Source organism: Meriones unguiculatus, chromosome 10 (assembly GCF_030254825.1).
Source record: "Meriones unguiculatus strain TT.TT164.6M chromosome 10, Bangor_MerUng_6.1, whole genome shotgun sequence".
In the NCBI taxonomy this organism is placed as follows: domain Eukaryota; kingdom Metazoa; phylum Chordata; class Mammalia; order Rodentia; family Muridae; genus Meriones; species Meriones unguiculatus.
The window spans coordinates 97,184,018-97,201,933 of NC_083358.1; the positions used below are offsets into that span (position 1 = coordinate 97,184,018).

The 17,916-nt window shown below is 41.8% G+C and overlaps 1 protein-coding gene across 1 annotated transcript in view; it reads right to left on the minus strand.

Annotated features, from left to right (window-relative positions):
* Psma5 (proteasome 20S subunit alpha 5) overlaps nt 1–10,784 on the minus strand; it is a 28,190-nt gene extending 17,406 nt beyond the window's left edge. Inside the window, exons 1-2 of the mRNA XM_021631717.1 lie at nt 10,436–10,784; nt 6,435–6,501 (exon numbers count right to left, since the gene is read on the minus strand). Coding sequence (XP_021487392.1) covers nt 6,435–6,501; nt 10,436–10,464 — 96 coding nt within the window. The 5' untranslated portion in view covers nt 10,465–10,784. The remainder of the gene's footprint in view (nt 1–6,434; nt 6,502–10,435) is intronic.
* Between the last annotated feature and the right edge of the window lie 7,132 nt (nt 10,785–17,916).

The following is a 17,916-nucleotide window of genomic DNA, read 5'->3' on the forward strand; positions in this document are numbered from 1 at the left end:
TTACCTCTGCTATCTATATTAGTCTGTCCAATAGGTTATGCTCCCCAAACCCATGCCATCTCTGTAAAAGAGTTAAAAAGAGTGGGAACAGAAAAGACTACCGTCCTCACTAACCACAGCAAAATATTAATTTAATCTAATGTCACTAGTTCACATTGGAGTAAATCCACCTCTTCATCTCCATGTCACTATTCCCACACACACTTCATCATTTTGTGCCTCAATTTTCTGTCTGCAAAATGAAGACTACCATAGTAACTACATAAAGAAAACAGTGTCTACCACATAATAAACAAGTGTTCCTGTTACAAGCCACTGCCACCCCAAACCACAACCTCTTTTACTCATATAACTCTAACCTGGCTGAAATTTTCTTTTCTTTTTTTTTTTTTTTCTTGTTTGTTTTGTGAGAGAGGGTTTCTCTGTGTAGCCCTGCCTGTCCTGAAACTTGCTCCATACACCAGACTGGCCTCAAACACAGAGATCCATCTGCCTCTGCCCCCCAAGCGCTGGGCTTAAAGGCGTGCACTACCATGCTGAGACACAGACTAGGCTTGCTTCTGCTTCCTAAGGCATGAGCCACACCTAGCACCTTTATCTCCTCGTTAGCCTCTTGTTTTGAATATATCTTTTATTGATACACTGATGGAAAAAATTGCTATTTTTACTGTACCAAGAACTGATACTCTCTGTATTGCCTTTAATTAAAAGCCTGATTAACTTCTTATAATCTAATGCTATCTTTCACCTCCAGCTTTATCACTCAATTGACAAACCCCTTAGGTAGAACTCACCACATATTGTTTGAGGTATATTATCAGCACTCTTCCTAAAGCTGTCTCCTGTGAAATATATTCCTTCTGCCTCTCCAAATTTACCAACCATTCATGTCTCCTATGACCATACTTTATCCCTTAGATTCCCACTGTTTCTACTTATTGCTATACAATGATGACTCAACAACTGTGAGCATTGATTAAACCTTATTATTGTAAAAAGACCCACAGAATTCCATCAATCTTTTTAAAGATTCTTCTGCCTTAGTCTCTCATTACCACCACCACCAAGGATACCTGTAAAACAATAGCAGATTGTCAAAACCTTCTGGAACTAGTGAATGCTCTTACTTCTTACTAAAGCTGCAGAGTGAACACATACATAAGCGCCACTTCTTCCTCAAGTCTGTGGATATAAGATTAAAGGTCCTTCCAAATAAACTGGCATAAGAAAAAGAGAATGGGAGACTGGAAAAAGCAGTAATAAAATTCTAAAGCTCAAAAGAAAGCGAGAACATATTTTACAATTTTATTTATCTTATTTTATGTGTATTAGTTGTTTCTTTTTTTTTTTTTTTTTGCCTTCATATATGCAAAGGTGTCAGATCTTGGAGTTACAGATAGCTATGAGACACCATGTAGGTACTGGTAGTTGAACCAGGGTCCACTGGGAGAGCACTTAGTGCTCCTAACCGCTGGGCCCAGTTAAACTGTTTTTTTTTCTGGGAAGGAGATGTTGGTGACCAGGACCTCTGCGTCTGGACACAAAAGAAGAGCTAAAAGATTCAAGACAATTTAATACCTGCTTTCAACAGACTCCAGCTAAGTTTGGTGGCTTGTGCTTATAATCCGAACTGCTAGGTAGGCCTACTAAGGGGGATCAAAGGGTCTGTCCTAGTGCTCCCTCTGTAGACCAGGCTGGCTTTGAACTCAGAGATCCATTTGCCTCTGCCCCCTGATTGCAGGGATTAAAGGCGTGCACCACCATGCCCAAATTAATTCTGTCTTAAACTCTAAACTAAAACTAAAAGGGAAGTGAGGCTATAAATCTATGGTAGAATATGCACCCTAGACCATGAAAAAAGAAACTAACTCCCAGGCTACCTTCTCTATTTTGAAAGGCTAAATGGCTGCCCCACTCACTGTTCATGTAGAGGACTCTAGGTTTACTCTCTAGAAAAGGTAAAATAGTCTTCGGATCAAGGGGTTCCAAGCACAGCCAAATTATCACATTGAAAACCAATTAAGTAAGAAAAAATATGAACTCAATATTAAGAAATCTCAGCCTATGTCCCTTTTCAGATCTAAGGCCAAGAGCCAGCAGCACCCTATTTACTGGAAATGAGGCACTTTTCTCTAGAGCAGTTCTTATAATCTGGCAAAAATCCACACTAATAAATATATCAGAACCATAACCCACACACAAAAATACCATAATATTTTCAAATAGAAAAAAAAAAAACTTAATGAAAAAGGAAACCCATAGGTCAGTACTATGCAGAGCATCCTGATATCTATTAGTCTATTCTACTTACGAAAGAAATGTTCAAGTCGGGTTTGGTGGTTCCTGCTTCTAACTCTAGCTGTTGGGAAGTGTAGGCAGGAAGATACCAGTTCTAGGCAGCCTGACCTACACAGGCTTTCAAAAGAAAAAAAAAAAAAAAGCTTTTTCAAAAGCTTCTTTTAGCTGAGGATATAGCTCGCTTGCCTAGCATGCATTACAGCTGTGGGTTTGATAGCCAGCACCACAGAAACCAGATATATGGTGGCCCATTCCTACCGTTCTAGCACTCAGGAGGTGGAGACAGGGGGACCAGAAGTTTGAGAGGCACTGAGTTTGAGGATAGCCTGGCAGTTATACGAGCACAACTGCTGATTAATTCTACAAAAGTGAAATTGTTATTGTTATGTGTAAGATATATACTGGAAGGGTTGCATTGACTATTCCCAACCCTCTAGGCAACCGTGGGTGGGCAAAGAACAGGTCATGAGAAATCCACCTCCCATAATGAAAAATGTATAGATGATGCTTAACAATGCTTGTGCTCTAAATATACAGTGAAAGCGGGGCTGGAGAAATGGCTCAGCAGTTAGGAGTACCTGCTGCTCCTACAGAGGCCCTGGGTTCAACAGCCACATGTTGGATGGTTCGTAACATATATAATCACTACTCCAAGGGATCTAGGGTCCTCTTTTGGCCTCTGAAGGCACTGCACACATGGTACAAATATATGCATGTAAAAACACCCATACACATAAAAAATAAAAATTAATCTTAAAAAAATGAGAGTTTAAAGTGCTGCCTCTGGGAAGCTGCAAATAGATGGTACGAGCCTAAAGGACTCTGTTTTTATTACACAATCTAGAGTTATTTTATCTTTGACTCTAAAACTACATTATGTGCATGCACATAATGTAGAAAAAAGAAAAAGAAAAATTGAAACCATTGCCCAGAAAATTAAATCTAAGACTTATGTGTTCTCTAGCTGCCACATCTTTTTTAACCTAGAGCCTCTCATCTGGTGGGCAGGCACTCCACTGCAGCACATCCAGAACTACCCGCTTATGGCGGCTTGCTGAGGATCTTGAGTCCCCAACTGAACGCAACAGAACCAGCTCACACCCACTCTTAATTCCTAGTGAAGCAACTCCCAAGTGGGGGCTCTCTTGACCCCCACCAGCGTTCAACAAAGTCTGCACACATTTTGCTTGTCATCAACGGAAAGTAAGTGCTACCGGCATCTAATGGGTCAAGGCCCACCACAGAAGGACCCAGAGTACAGTTACTCCGTTCAACCATGCAGAAAACCTGCTTTCACAGCACACATACACATTGCCAGTCTACTCAATTTGGATTCCAATTTTATTGTTTGGTTTTTCAAGAATGGGTTTCTCTGGCTGGCCTGAAACTCACTATGTGGACCAGGCTGACCTCTGCCTCCTGAGCGCTGGGACTAAAGGTGTGCACCACCACTTGGCTGAATTTCAATATAATAATAATAATAATGGAAAGCTATTGTTATTATTTCTGAGACAGGCTATTTTATAAAATACATCAAGAGCCAGTAAGATGACTCAGCAGGCAAAAGACCCCAGCACACAAGCCTGACAACCGAGTTCAATTCCTGACTCTAATGGGGAAGAAGAACCAACCCCTGCAAGTTGTCCTGACTTCATACATGCCAGATGGAATGTACATGTGGAAACACACAATGGCATCAACAGACACAAATACAGAACATATCAAAATTAAGAGATTTTTTTTTTCACTTATACTCTCGAACATATCTTTATACTCTACTTCTGCCTAAGTGTCTCTTCCTGCTACCTTTGTAGGTGGGGAGAGGCAGGAAGACAAAGGTAATCTGAAATAAGTCTGTATGATATTCCTTGAATATTATTCAGCAATGCAACCCATGTCAGATGCTTAGGACGATAATTATCACGGGCTTGAGAAATGAATTCTAAAGGCATTCTCTACCAATGCGGGGTGTATCTCAGCCATGCTGTATGTGTAAAGTGCCTCCAAATGATCATTTCTTGCCAAAATCTGAACCCATCCTCAGGACAAGCATGCGCAAAGGGTGTGTACACGTGTAAATGTGCGTGGGAAGGTCAGAGGTCGATGTTGGGAATCTTCCATTGCTTTCCACCTTATTTTTTGAGACAGGATCAATCACTCAGCCTGCACCTCACTGATTTAGCTAGGAGAGCTACCAGCAAATCTGGGGATGCACCTGTTTCTGTCTCCCCAGTGCCGGGATCGAGGACAGGCACCGTTACCCGTGGCCATTCACACAGGTGCTATGGATCCAAGCTCATGTCCTCATGCTCGTGCGGCAAACACTGAGCTGTCTCCACAATCCCCTCAGGCCATTCAAGCCTGACAGCAACTGAACTGTTTTCTTGTTGGCTTCTCACAAGACAGCAAAGCAACAACCAGGTTATTTACACTCCAAAGCACCTGAATAATGGCTAGGTTTTAGCATGATGGGCTACATTACTATCTCTATACCAGCCCAACATGAAATTACAAAGATCAAATACTCTCATTACCACTAGGTAATCTAAAACTCAATAGCCCTAAAGATCTCTTAAAGCGGGGCAGCTCTTGGCTTTGAGCAGAACTGCTGTCTCAGGTGATGCTCAAATTAATACCACAGCTTGAATTCTGGTAGTTTAGCACTTCCTACTACTGAGTTTTCAATACAGAGCAAAGGTGATCAGAAAGACAGTACTGGCAGGGGGCCCACTGTTTTCATCTCTTTATCTACAATGTTTCCATTTTCAATTCCAGGACTTCATCTTGTCAGATTCTTTCCTGCCTTTTCCAGATTCTTACAGAACTACTTCCCCACAGCATACACCTTCCACAAATGATTTAGGAAGGCAACAATGCTCTTAAACCATACGGGGAATTATTCTGTGGATCAGCTGTGAATGATCTACCTGGTTCAAAAGAAAATTAAGCCCAAAAGGAAACTTCAGAAGGCCAGACTTATGATTTAATCATTTTCCAGCAGGAACCTGTTTCCAATAAAATAAGCTACCTCTTAAGAAGTATTCTTAAACATATTTGTCTATACATATATGTGTGTGTGCTAGGGTACTGTAGAAGTCAAAGGCCAACTGAGGGATCTGGTTCCCTGCTTTGGCCATGTGGGACTTGGGGATTAAAATCAGGCCATAAGCTTTTGTGGCAAGTACTTTCACCAGTAATGAGCAGCTTCGTGAGAAAGCATCTTGCCACTAGAACTATATAAACTATATAAACAGAAGTGACTCGGCAGACACTGTTTATAGACAGAGAGGTGACTCAAGAGAGTGGTAAGGAGATAATAAACTACTTAAGCAATCCCCTGTTAGAGTAATTGGACCTACAGTGTGGACTGGACCCCAGAAACCAGAATCAAAACTTCTAATTTGGGACCTGGACATCTTTTTCTTTCTTTCTTCTAAGCATGCCTTTGTCAATACTTCATTCAAGATTATAGATGTGTTTTCTATAATTCCGGTTTTCTGTCAGGCTAGCCACCAAATGAAAAGCTACTTGTATTATTTGTAACTCAACAAATGCAGTTCTAACCTTAGAACTACATATCTGGGATGTGTAAGTGTGTTGGCCGCTCAAGCATGAAGACCTGAGTTTGATTCCCAGAACCAGTGCAGATCCTACAATCCTAGCACAGGGAAGGGAGAAACAGAAAACCTGAGCTTGTCTGTCTAGCCTCTAGAGAGGTCGGAGGGCTCCAGGCTCAGTGAGAGACCTTGTATCAAAAACAAGGCGGAGAACAACTGAGGACACCCAGGATCAACCTTTGCCCCCACATGCCTGCTTCTACACACCCACGAACACAGGCGCTAACTCCGGACTTCTACACTTCTCCTTAAAGTCAAGAGGTCTGAAACAAAAACATGCCCCTCCATTCTCATGGGAGGAGAAAAAAACAAAACACTACTCATATAATTATGAAGCAGTTATCTGTTGAAAAATTCTCAAAACAGACTTCAGAAATATTATTTAAAAATAGTGGTTGGCTAGGGGCACGTAACAATATTTTCTAAAAGAACAGCTAAAACATACTTTCCCCAAATGATGTTCTGGGAGTGTGTGAGGCTGTTAGGAAATATCCAAATCTATACTACGTGCTACTATACCTTGATAGCCTCAATGGCATATTCCACTTGAAATAATCTTCCTTCAGGAGAAAAAGTATTCACACCCCTATAATTTAAAAAAAAAGAAAAAACAAAAACAGTATTAGAAATTGTCAAAGGTATGTACACACTGCAATCAAGTTCCTTGACCGCTGACTCAGATGAATGGAGGATATGTAAGTTCCCGTTATCCTCTGCCCTCAGCAGGCCTTTCAGTCTTCTGGTGTACCAACTGTTTTCAAGGCTCTGAAATCTGTACAAAGTACACCTCTACCCGACCCCCAAGCCTGACCGAAGTTTACCAAACTGAACAAATGAAAGGCGATAACCTGAATCAATCTGAATGAATTGAGTCAACCTACCAATTCCTTTGATAAATTTATGCTCCAAAGCTATTAGACAATTTCCAAGAAAATGGCCTTTCCCCCCCACTTTCTTTCTTCCCATCATGTGCATTTGATATTGCTATTATTTTTATTTTTGTAAGAGTCAATTAGGCAGCCATTGTGGTGTACGTTTGTAATCCCAGCACTCGGGAGGCAGAGATAGGTGGATCTCTGTGAGTTCAAGGCCAGCCTAGTCTACAAAGTGAGTTTTAGGACAGCTGAGGCTACAGAGAGAAACCCTGTCTCCCAAAAAACCAAAACCAAAAAAAAAGTCAGTTAAATGTGTATTTCTCCACCTTATTTGTATGAGACAATATTACTGCATTAACAAAAGACTGAGACAGTTATTAAAGCCTATGCAGTTATGCGAGACAGCTTAGCTCTCTGAAGTATGCTCCCCTCTTGTTTTCACCAGTGTGTTGGTGACCCCTGTGGAGAATAGGCACCAGACATACTGCTGGCTCCATAAGCTTTCAGCACACAATTAAATTTTAAAATGTTTTTGAATGAATACAAAGAAATACAATCCTGAGTTAATTCTAAACTTCACAACAGTATGCATATAGCACTGGGTTTTCAAATTTTGTTTAAACAAACTTTCTTCAAAAGAAATTGTGTGTATAGGAGAGAGAAGGGGAAGAGAGCAAATAAACTGCTCAAAGTTATTCAGCATAAAAGAAGCAGAATCAGAGTTCAAGAAGTCTTAATTAGACCAGGCTCTCAACCATTGTACTACACTGTCTCTGAGAATTACTCTCACTGATATTCTCAAACGAGGGATGGAGAGAATACCACCATCCAGTTCCTCATTTATTCCCCAATCAGTAACACTAAAGCCATTCAGAAGGAAGTTCAAAGAACAATTAAAAAGCTGGATACACATAAAACACACCACCCACCCTGCAGAGAAATGAAAGAACCCTAAACTTATGTGACTAATTTTTTTCTTACCCTTATTTGGAAGCATCATCCTGGTGGGACTAGTGGGGGTCTTATTTCATTCCTCCCCAAAACGGGCTTGTATAGTCTCCCAATTATTATTTTTTTTTTTTGGCGGGAGGGAGGCTTGGTTTTTCAAGACAGGTTTCTCTCTGAATCCCTGGCTGTCCTAGATTTGCTTTGTAGAGCAGGCTGGCCTCAAACTCACAGAGATCCACCTGCTCTATTTCCCAGAGTGCTGGGATGATAGGTCTCGCCACCAAGCCCAGCTCCTCCTCCCAAATTTCATCCATTACTTGGGTTGTTTCATACAAACCAAAAACTATTTTGGTTTTCGTTCCAAATTTCTATTTTCAGTTTGCCTTTTACCTAATTAACCTAACAATCCCCTTGAATTACACCCACATTCAACATTTTCCAATCTGAAATAGTACCTTTTAAATCTAGTCATCCTGTAAAATCAACTCATCTATACCATTCCCACTATTTTAAAGCAACCCCAGTTTCTCAGTTCCCCCAAAACAGAATGCTCTGAATGATTTGACTCACCACTCTCTACCTTCTCCTTTATCACATGCTCAGTAATACCAACTCATACCAACTCCTCCTCCATGGTAACATCACTTTCATCTCAGTGTCCTTGTTACCTTTTACCTAACTATTGTAAAAGCCTCCTAACTGGTGGTGACTTGCTCATCTATCAGTTAATCTTTATAAAAAAAACAAATGTGATGGGGCAACTTCTTAAAGAAAACATTAAAGCCTGACACAGTAGCTCATGAGTATAACTCCAGGACTCAGGACACTGGGGCAGAAGGGATCGCCACAAATTCTAGGCCAGCCTGGGTTCGCCAGTTAACTCTAGGTGAGCCTGGACTACAGATACCCTGTCTTTAAAAGCAATTAAAAAATAAAAAAAAATTAAAAAAAAAAAAGGGAGCTGGAGAGACAGCTTAGCAGTCAAGAACACTGGGGGCTCTCACAGAGGAAGAGGCGGATTTGATTCCCAGCACTCACATAGTGGCTAAAACCCATACCTCAAAGAAACCAGGTATGTAGATGGTACACAGACACCCTCCCCCCCATTGATAGCACACTGTTGCCTTCAGAGTGAGATCCAAATCCTTAATATTCTATTAAAGCCTAAGTATCTAGCACCATCCTGGAGTTTCCCTATCACCTACTAGTCCCATAAAACGCACCAAACATGTGGTAATCAATCAGATTAGACTTTTCTCAAATGTGCAGTATGCCTTTCCACTGGCCCTCCTTTGTTAGTCCTTTATTATCTATCTGACAAAACTGTTGGCTCTCACGGTCTTGGTTTATTCAAATCCTATTTTCTTGGGACCCATTTGAATTATCAGCTTCTTTGTGAAGTTTTCCTCATCTCCTAACAATGAATGCAATCTCTTATCAGAATTTCCAGTGCTGACTTAGATTTCTTTAGCGATGTCAATACACTTCTGTCTCATACTAAGAGTTACTCCTGCTACCAGGAGTAAGGATCTTGATTTTGTTCGTTGAACACTGCCTTGTAAACAATTAGCTAAATAGAGGCCTGTGCTTTACTTAGTCTCAGCAGACGCAGACACACATACACACACAAATTCACAAAGCAGCCAATACATATAAATATATGAACAAAACTTAACAAAGGTGAGGATCATAATAGTCTCAATTTTTTATCACCTAAAGGTGATTCTTTTTAAAACTCTGGAAGCCAAGTGTTAACGCCCATTTCACTTGACAGCAGTAAATAGTTTTAAAAATTCACATATATCTTCTGAGTCAGCAAAAGAATTTTAAAAAGGCTATTCCAGGTGCTACCATTTTGACAGACTTAATATATACTTGCCAAGAAAAGTAATTTCTCATACTACCTGGAAGAAAACGTCTGCTTTCCTTATCTTTTAAAGAAACTCAGTAGATTGCAAAGCTGCTCCAAACAGAAACTGAAAGTTAAAGTGTCTAAAGCGTTAGTTAGCATTTCCAAGACTTGAAAGTTGGGGTGGGGGAGAGTTGTGTTAGTTTTTTAATAAACACAACCACACAGCTTTGACCTTACAAAACATTTGGCCTTCAATACAACACTAAAATAAACTTGCTTTCAACTTTTTCTCCCCTTTGGCCAAATGGAATCGGCATATTAAAACTCTTAAGAGAACCACAGTACATTCTAGTTCCTACAAAACCTGATTGCAGGCAGTATATCCGGGCAGAGCTGAAATTGCAAAGTACAGCACAGCATGCCTTCCTACAAACTCATTCAAAGGTCTCTGGTGACTTTCTATCCAAGGTACCTCATTTCACTATTTTTTTTTCCTAAGGAGTCATACTCAGGTTGAAAAGATGATCGCAGGGATGGTGACTCCCTAACCTTCTCCTGGTTAAAGATCGGAGTCGGGACCCCTCTCCGACACTTGGTTCAAGCACAAGCCCCAGCTTCTCGCTTCCGCAGGGAATCAGAACTAGCGGTGACTCAGCGGTAGCACAAGCGTGCCGGATCCGCTTCGGCCCAGCGTCGAGGGATCCCACCGGGTGCCTCGGGAACCAGATCCTCCGGGTCCCGCCAGACTGGAGTTTCCCCAGGCGCCCCATGACACTGCAGAACCCAGGCCGCGGCCCGGGCCCTCCTACCCAAATCTCAACCCTGCTGCTTCCCGTCGCACGAACCTGTCGTACTCAGAGCGAGTGAGGAACATGGCGAGGACCGAGAGAGGAGGCGGCGGCTACGCGGGGTTTCCAAGGGCCACACGACTCCAAGCAGCACCCTAACCAACCACACCGCCACAGCACCAGGGACCCCGCTCCCGTCTGCGCGTGCGCACGCGACCCCTTTTAGCCCGCCCTCCCGTGCCTCTCTCCTATTGGCTGATGGGGATTCTCGCCGCGGTGATTGGGCCGACACGCTTCCTCGCCGGACCTGGGCTAACTCGGGTAGGGCGGGATCAGAGCGCACTTCCGCTTCTAGTCTCCGGTGGTTGCTAAGGGCGCCGGCGCTCGAGGCTGGTGGTGAGAGTGAACCTCACGAAGAAGGTGTGAGCCCTCGACAGCTGCAAGACTTGGAGCGGTCGCTGGGTTGTCGGGATCGTGACGTGGGCCTCGCCAGCTCGCGTGACTGCAGCCGGGGGACCACGGGCACTTTTTCGCGCTCCCCTGGCCAGCTCTCCCCGGCTCTGTGGCAACCGGAACCGGCTTTGCTGAGGACTTGTGACTTGAGGGATGTGCAGACTCAGTGCAGAGTCCGAGCCAACGCTCCCGGCGCTTCTGCTAGCCGGGCTTGTTGGAAAAGTTGGTAGGTTCTAGTCTGCAAGAAAGGTTTTCAGGTTCCTGCATAGGTAAGGTTATTTTACCAGGCCTTCCCTGGATTCGTACAGGTACCACCACCACCCTAGTTATCCAAGTTTCAGACCCCCCCCCCAAAAAAAAAAAACCCTAGAGCTCAGAACCAGAGATTTAGACTGCTCACTGTTTGTTTTTTTCATGAAGAACCTTCTTGGTGTGTGTGTGTGCGCTTCTCATTTCCTTTTCCTAATAGAAAAGCAACTTGAGAACTCTTTAGAAACATTGTAAATGAATCATGTATCAAAGAAAGGTCGGTGGCAGAGTACTTCCCTAGCGTTCATGAACCGCCCTGTCCTGGCGGGGTTGGCGTGGGGGATGGTCAGAGTACAAAGTTTCGGGTGAAATTAATACCTAGTGAAGATACGTCAGGGTGATTAAAGTTAATATCTCTACCAATAAAGGGAAGGAGGTAGTGAATGCTAGTTTAGCTCAATCATGATATATATATATGTACATTATTATATATACATACACAGCATATCAAAACATTATTCCGGTGGCGGGAGAGCTACCTAGCAGGTAAGAGCAAATGGTACCAGAACACCCAAGTTCAGTCAAGTTCAGTTCTCAGCATTCTTGTCAGGCTACTCATAATCAGCTCTAGGGGATCTACTGCCTTTTCTGGCCTCTGCTGACACCTACACACGTGTCACCACACACACACACACACACACACACACACACAAACCTTTTTTTAAAAAAATACCGTATTTTTTTCGGCCTTTAATCTCAGCACTCAGGCAGCAGAGGTAGAGAGATCTCTGTGAGTTCAAAACCATCCGGGGCTATGTAGAGAGACCCTGTCTCCAAAATTCCAAAATAATTTTCTTTATTATTATGTATGCAATGTTCTGTCTGCATGTACACCTGGATGCCAGAAGAGGGCACCAGATCTCATTATAGATGGCTGTGAGCCACCGTGTGGTTGCTGGGAATTGAACTCAGGACCTCTAGAAGAGCATCCAGTGCTCTTAACCTCTTACTCACCTCTCCAACCCCTCTACCCCCAAAATTTTTTTTAATGTCATTTTGTATTTTGTAAATGTAAGCAACTGCTGTTTGACAGTTCTGCCTTTAAAAATGGGAATTCAGGGTTGGAGAGATGACCTCTTCCAGAGGTCCTGAGTTCAATTCCCAGCAACCACATGGTGGCTCACAACCATCTATAATGAGATCTGGTGCCCTCTTCTAGCCTGCAGGTGTACATGCAGATAGCACTCATATACATAAAAATAAATTTTTTAAAAAATGGGAATGCATAAGAGGAAGAAAAAAGTTGTATAATAGGCCATATTTGTCTGAAAGAAAAATGTACTTCCTTGGTTTCTGTTGTTTTGTACAAGTACTCACTTTTAGCCTTTGCTAGCCCTAAACTATGTAGCTCAGGTTGTCCGAGAACTCAAGGCAATCTTCCTGCCGCAGCCTCTTGAATTCTGGGAACACCAAATGCAATTCTCCTGGTCATACCTATAGTTCTTACGTGGCCCTCCATTAGGATCAAAAGTCAGCAAAGCATTTCAGTAGTAAGGGGGTTGTAGAAATGTCTGTTTTCCTACCTTTTATTTGCCACCCTTAGCCCGCCTGGGAATTTTAGTTTTGTAGTTTTAGACAGTTGGCTATTTGGCATTAATAAAAACTGAGGAGAAAGTCGAAGAAACTGTTCTTGTAGATCACTGAAAAGAAAACCTTTTCTTGTCAGCTTTCAGACAAGATTTCCCTTCATCTTGTCAGTAGCTTTCTATTGAAATGTGCTGGTTCTAAATTGTCCATGCCTGCTGTTTAGAAATATTTTTACTGTAGAGAAAACACTTGGAGATGAAAGGTGCGCCCAACCTCTCCTAATATCCAATGCAGTGATAAATACCTGTCTCACAAATGAACCTCTACAGATAAATATGCTTGTACATATATACCAGAAATGCAGGGGGTTCACAGGTAGGTTGTGTGTAAGAAAGGAAAGCTTATGTTCTTGCAACCTCTGAGTTCAGTGAGAGACCTTGTCTCAATGAAATGGGAAGTAGTGGAGGAGGACACAGGTGCCAGGTGCTCTTAGCTAGTAAGCTGCATGGCTGGTACACACAATCACATCCTTTTTAGTGCAGCACCTCACAGACTATCTTGCCTGTAAATGCTCATTAAATAACAAGACAGGTGTGCCCCACCCCACCCCACCCCCCTATTTTACTTAAATTTTTTTTGTTTGCTTGTTTTTTTTGTTTTTTTTAAGAGACAGGGTTCCTCTGTGTAGCTTTGGCTGTCGTGGACTCACTTTGTAGACCAGGCTGGCCTCAAACTCAGAGATCTGGCTGCCGCTACCTCCCCGAGTGCTGGGATTACAGGCATGTACCACTGTGCCTGGCTAAGGTTCTTATTCTTATTAAGTAACAGAAAAAAATAAGATCAAGTCTGAATCCTTATCCTGAGCCTTGGATCTCCAGGTCTGAATCTCGTATGGTGTGGTGGCATGTGTGCGAATCCAAAGAAGGCCTGGCAAAATAACCTTAACCATGCAGAAGTTTGCTCTGCATTCTTTTTTTTTTTTTTTTTAATAGGTGAAAACCTACAAACTTGGCCTAGTGGTAAAAGGCACCTACCACCAATCCTGACAACCTGAATTTAATTCCCAGGACCCACGTGATTGACGGAGAGAACCAACTCCTGCCAAACTTCCTCTGACCTTACACACACACTGCCAGCTTACTCTTTATTGTCTATCTGACACAACCTACAGTCCCAGGGAAAAGAACCTCCACTGAAGAATTGCGTAGGTCTGACTGGCCTATAGCCATGTCTGCAGAGCATTGCCTCGACTGCTAATTCATGTAGGTCGACCCAACCTTCCACGGGCAGTACCATGGTCCTTGACTGCGTAAGAAAGATAGCTAAGCATAGAGTGAGCAAGCCGGCAAGCAGCATTCCTCCATGATTCTGCTTCCAGTTCCTGCTTAAGTTTCTGTCCTGACGCTTCTCAGTAATAGGTTATGACCTGGACATACAAACCAAATCAACCCTTTCCTTCTCAAGTTGCCTTTGGCGAAGTGTTTATCACTACATCAGAAAGCAAACTAGAACACTTTCCATGGTGTTTTAAATGTGTCCATACACATGCAAAATTAATAAAAATGTAATTAAAAAAATAAACTATACCAACTTTTCTTAACAATAAGTCAGACTGGCTAAAGCGCCCAACACACTGGTTCAGACCCACTGTACTGAACACCTCTCTGCCCCAAAAGAAGCTATTAAGAGTCCTGCTGGGCACTGGTGGCACTGGTCTTTAGTCTCAGCATTTAGAAGACAGAGGCAGGTAGATCTCTGAGCTCGAGGCCAGGCTGGTCTAAAAGTGAGTTCCAGGTCAGCCAGGACTACACAGAGAAAGCTTGTCTTGAGTAAAAAACAAATCCTAGGTTTGAATTCTTTTTAAATATATATATATATATATTTACCCAACTTGCAAATATTTCTTACTAAATGGAAACTAAAAAAATTTTCCTTTGTGTGTGTGTTTGGTTGGTTTTTGTTGTTCTGAGACAGGGTTTCACTCTCTAGACCAGGCTGGCCTCTACCTCCCGTGTCACTGGGATTAAAGGTGACCATCATGCCCGACAAAATTTTCACTTTCAAAAAGCTTCTGGAAAGTTATTACTGTTCTCATAGCTTTTTGTAAGACATATAGTAAAAACGGGATGGGGTATGTTTCTGAAACTTAACCACAAAGAATGCCTCAAACTTTGCATGGTATTAACAAAATCGGAGAATGGGCACCTGGGCAGGTAATGGGAGGATTGAGAGACTGCGTTTTAAAGGTAATTTTAAAACCTTGTAGTGTCTGTTTTTAAAAAACCTGGTGTGGTTACTCAACTGTAATCCCGTCACTAGAAAGGCAAAGGAAGGAATATTACCATAAATTCAAGGCTAGCCTGTTCTATACAGTGAGTTCTAAGCAAATGAGAACTGTGTAGTAAGTCGGTATCAAAAAAATCAACAAAAATTATATAAACTAAATTGAAGACATCATGTGCATATGTACATAGCCTTTAAAAGAAATGAAACTGATATTTGCTACAACTTGAATATTTATGCTGAGGCTGGGCTATTGTTCATTGGTTGAGTACTTGCCTAGTGTATATAAGACCCTGGAGTTTGACCCCCTGAGATTGCACAGATGAGTTGGGGTGGGGGAGATAAGAGAAAAGAAGTGCTAAGTGTAATAAGTGGGACCCAAAAAGCCAATTATGTGATTCTTCTTATATGGGATACCTAGAATAGTCAAGGTCGTAGAAGGAATAGCAGTTACCAAGGGTAGAGAGGAGGAAATGAGTCATAATTTAAAGGGCACAGAGTTTTTTTCTGGAAGAAAAGTTCTAGAGATGGACAGTGGTAATGGTAATCCAGTAACATGAATGCACTTAATGGCACATATGTTTAAGATATGTTACAGCGATAAATTCTATGTTATGTACAGTTTAAAATTAAGAAAAAAAGAAAGTGATTGAAATATGAGTCTTTTGAGGCTCAGTATTCCATGTATCATGCAGTACGTCACAGAGACTCTAGGTAGATTCATTAAGAAAAAAAAACCCAAAAACTTATAAACATAGAGATTAATGTATATTTGGAAAAATAGGGGCTTTGGCTGTGCTGTTTTTGATGATGCTGGTTTCAAGCAGCCTTATGCAAGTTCAGCATGTCCTCTACCACCAAGCTGCACGCCTAGTCCTGACTTGAAGTGAGAAAGTTCAGTATTTTATATTGATACTTTTAAATTTTAAAGCATTTTTAAAATAACGCAGAAGTTTGTTAGTGGGCTGGTTAGGGTTTTTTGTTTTTTCGAACACTAGCTAGGATTATCTGGGAAGAGGAAACCTTGGCTGAGAAAATGCATCCACCACACTGGCCTGCTGGCAAGTGTATGGGGCGTTTTCTTGATTAATGATGGGAGGGCCCAGTCCACTGTGAGCAATGCTATTCCTGGGCCAATGGTCCTGGGGTATATAAAAAAGCAAATTGGGCAAGCCGAAAAGCAGCACCTTATGCTCTCTGCTTCAGTTCCTGTCTCCTAGTTCCTGCCTTGAGTTCTCACCCTGGCTTTCCTTCATTAATAAAACTCTTCCTTCCCAAGTTGCTTTTGGTCATGGTGTTTTAATATTGCAATAGAAGTCTAACCAGGACAGTTAGGCACAGCCTTTCTAAGTGAAATACTGCAAGATGAGAGTGATTTTGCTTCATGAAGAAATGTCATTTGGACATTAATAAAAGTACCACATTCACCCACAGAATGAGAGCTCTTAAACATTGTAGTGCCTTTTTGGACAGTTTTACAAAGAAAGGAAATGGGCTCCTTCATTGAAGGTTGTCATAATTATTTTAGAGTGAGTACAAGATCTAAACTCTGTTATAGTAAAGCATGGTACTTTCCCAAGTATAGATTAGAAGCCTTGTCATTCCATTGGAAGTACACAGTTTTCTCAAGTTGATTGCTCAATAATATAAGGAAAATAGAGCTATTTGTTAATAACATAGGCTCACTTGGTGTCAGACATTCCTGGGCAAATTGCAGGAAATGTGGGGGTTTTAAAAAAGTGATTTCAAATCAGTTGCAGTCTCTTTGCTCTTCCTAAATATTATGTTCTGCAAATCCATCTGTCCACATTTATCTCTAGCAGTTACAATTTGTTATTTACATAAAAAGACATTTTAGATTTGGCTGCTTCCCTATATAAGATTTTTTTAACCTCAATCATTTTGTAGGAATATTTTAAAATAACTTTTTAATGCAAGGATATGTGGAGTTTTATCTAGCTTTGATTCTTGCAAATGTCTCCAAAAATAGTAATTGACACCCCTGGCTGATGACTGAGCATAGCAGGAGAACTCAAACTTGGGGCTTCTTGCCTTTGAGGCCATTGCTTGAGGAAAAACAACTCATATAGATGCTGCCCAGTGTTTTACTTTATCCTTCAAGTCAGACTTGGATCATAGTCTGTAGGCTCATGCATTTTGTGTTCTCTTTCCATTTATCTTGTACAGATTTTTTTACAGTGTATGTCTTAGATATTTTTATCTAAGTCCTCAAAAATTAACCCCAGCCCTCAGTGCCCCAGAATGTGACTGCCATTGGACATAGGGCTTTTGAAACGCCCTTCAAAGGAGCCAGTTAGGGTGGCCCCCATGCACTATGAGGTCCTCATAGAAAGGAAATTTGGACACACACACCAGGAATAGATACTCACAGAGGAATGGCTGTGTGGTGGCTATCTTCAAATCACAAAGAGAAGCTTCAGATGAAACCCAACCCATCAGTACCTTGACCTCAGACTTCTAGCCTCCTCTCTATGAGAAACAAATTTCTGTCCTCTAAGCCACCCACCCTGTACTATTTTGTTTTTGCAGCATTCAAAATTAGCACACAAGTCAAATTCCAATTTGATACTTGCTTCTTGGTGCAACCAGACAGACACAAATGTTAAAAGAGATCTGGGAAACACACAAGTTAAACGTTTAATGACTGTTCTACTCCTGGTAAGTAAAGAGGAGCTAAGTAGTATAGGAAGATGAGTAGTTCCTAGCACAAGGTGGTAGCCTCTTACTAAAGGCTCTATCATTGTTGGCAAACATTCCACTAGAGGGAAAGCCCTTGTAAGTACAATTTCAGGAATCTGAAATACATTGGGCCAGTTGTGGTGTTGCACACCTTTAATCCCAGCACTCAGAGAGGCAGAAACAGGTGGATTGCAGTGAGTTCGAGGCCAGCCTGGTTGACAAAGCGAGTCCAGGATAGCCAAGGCCACACAGAAAAACTCTGTCTC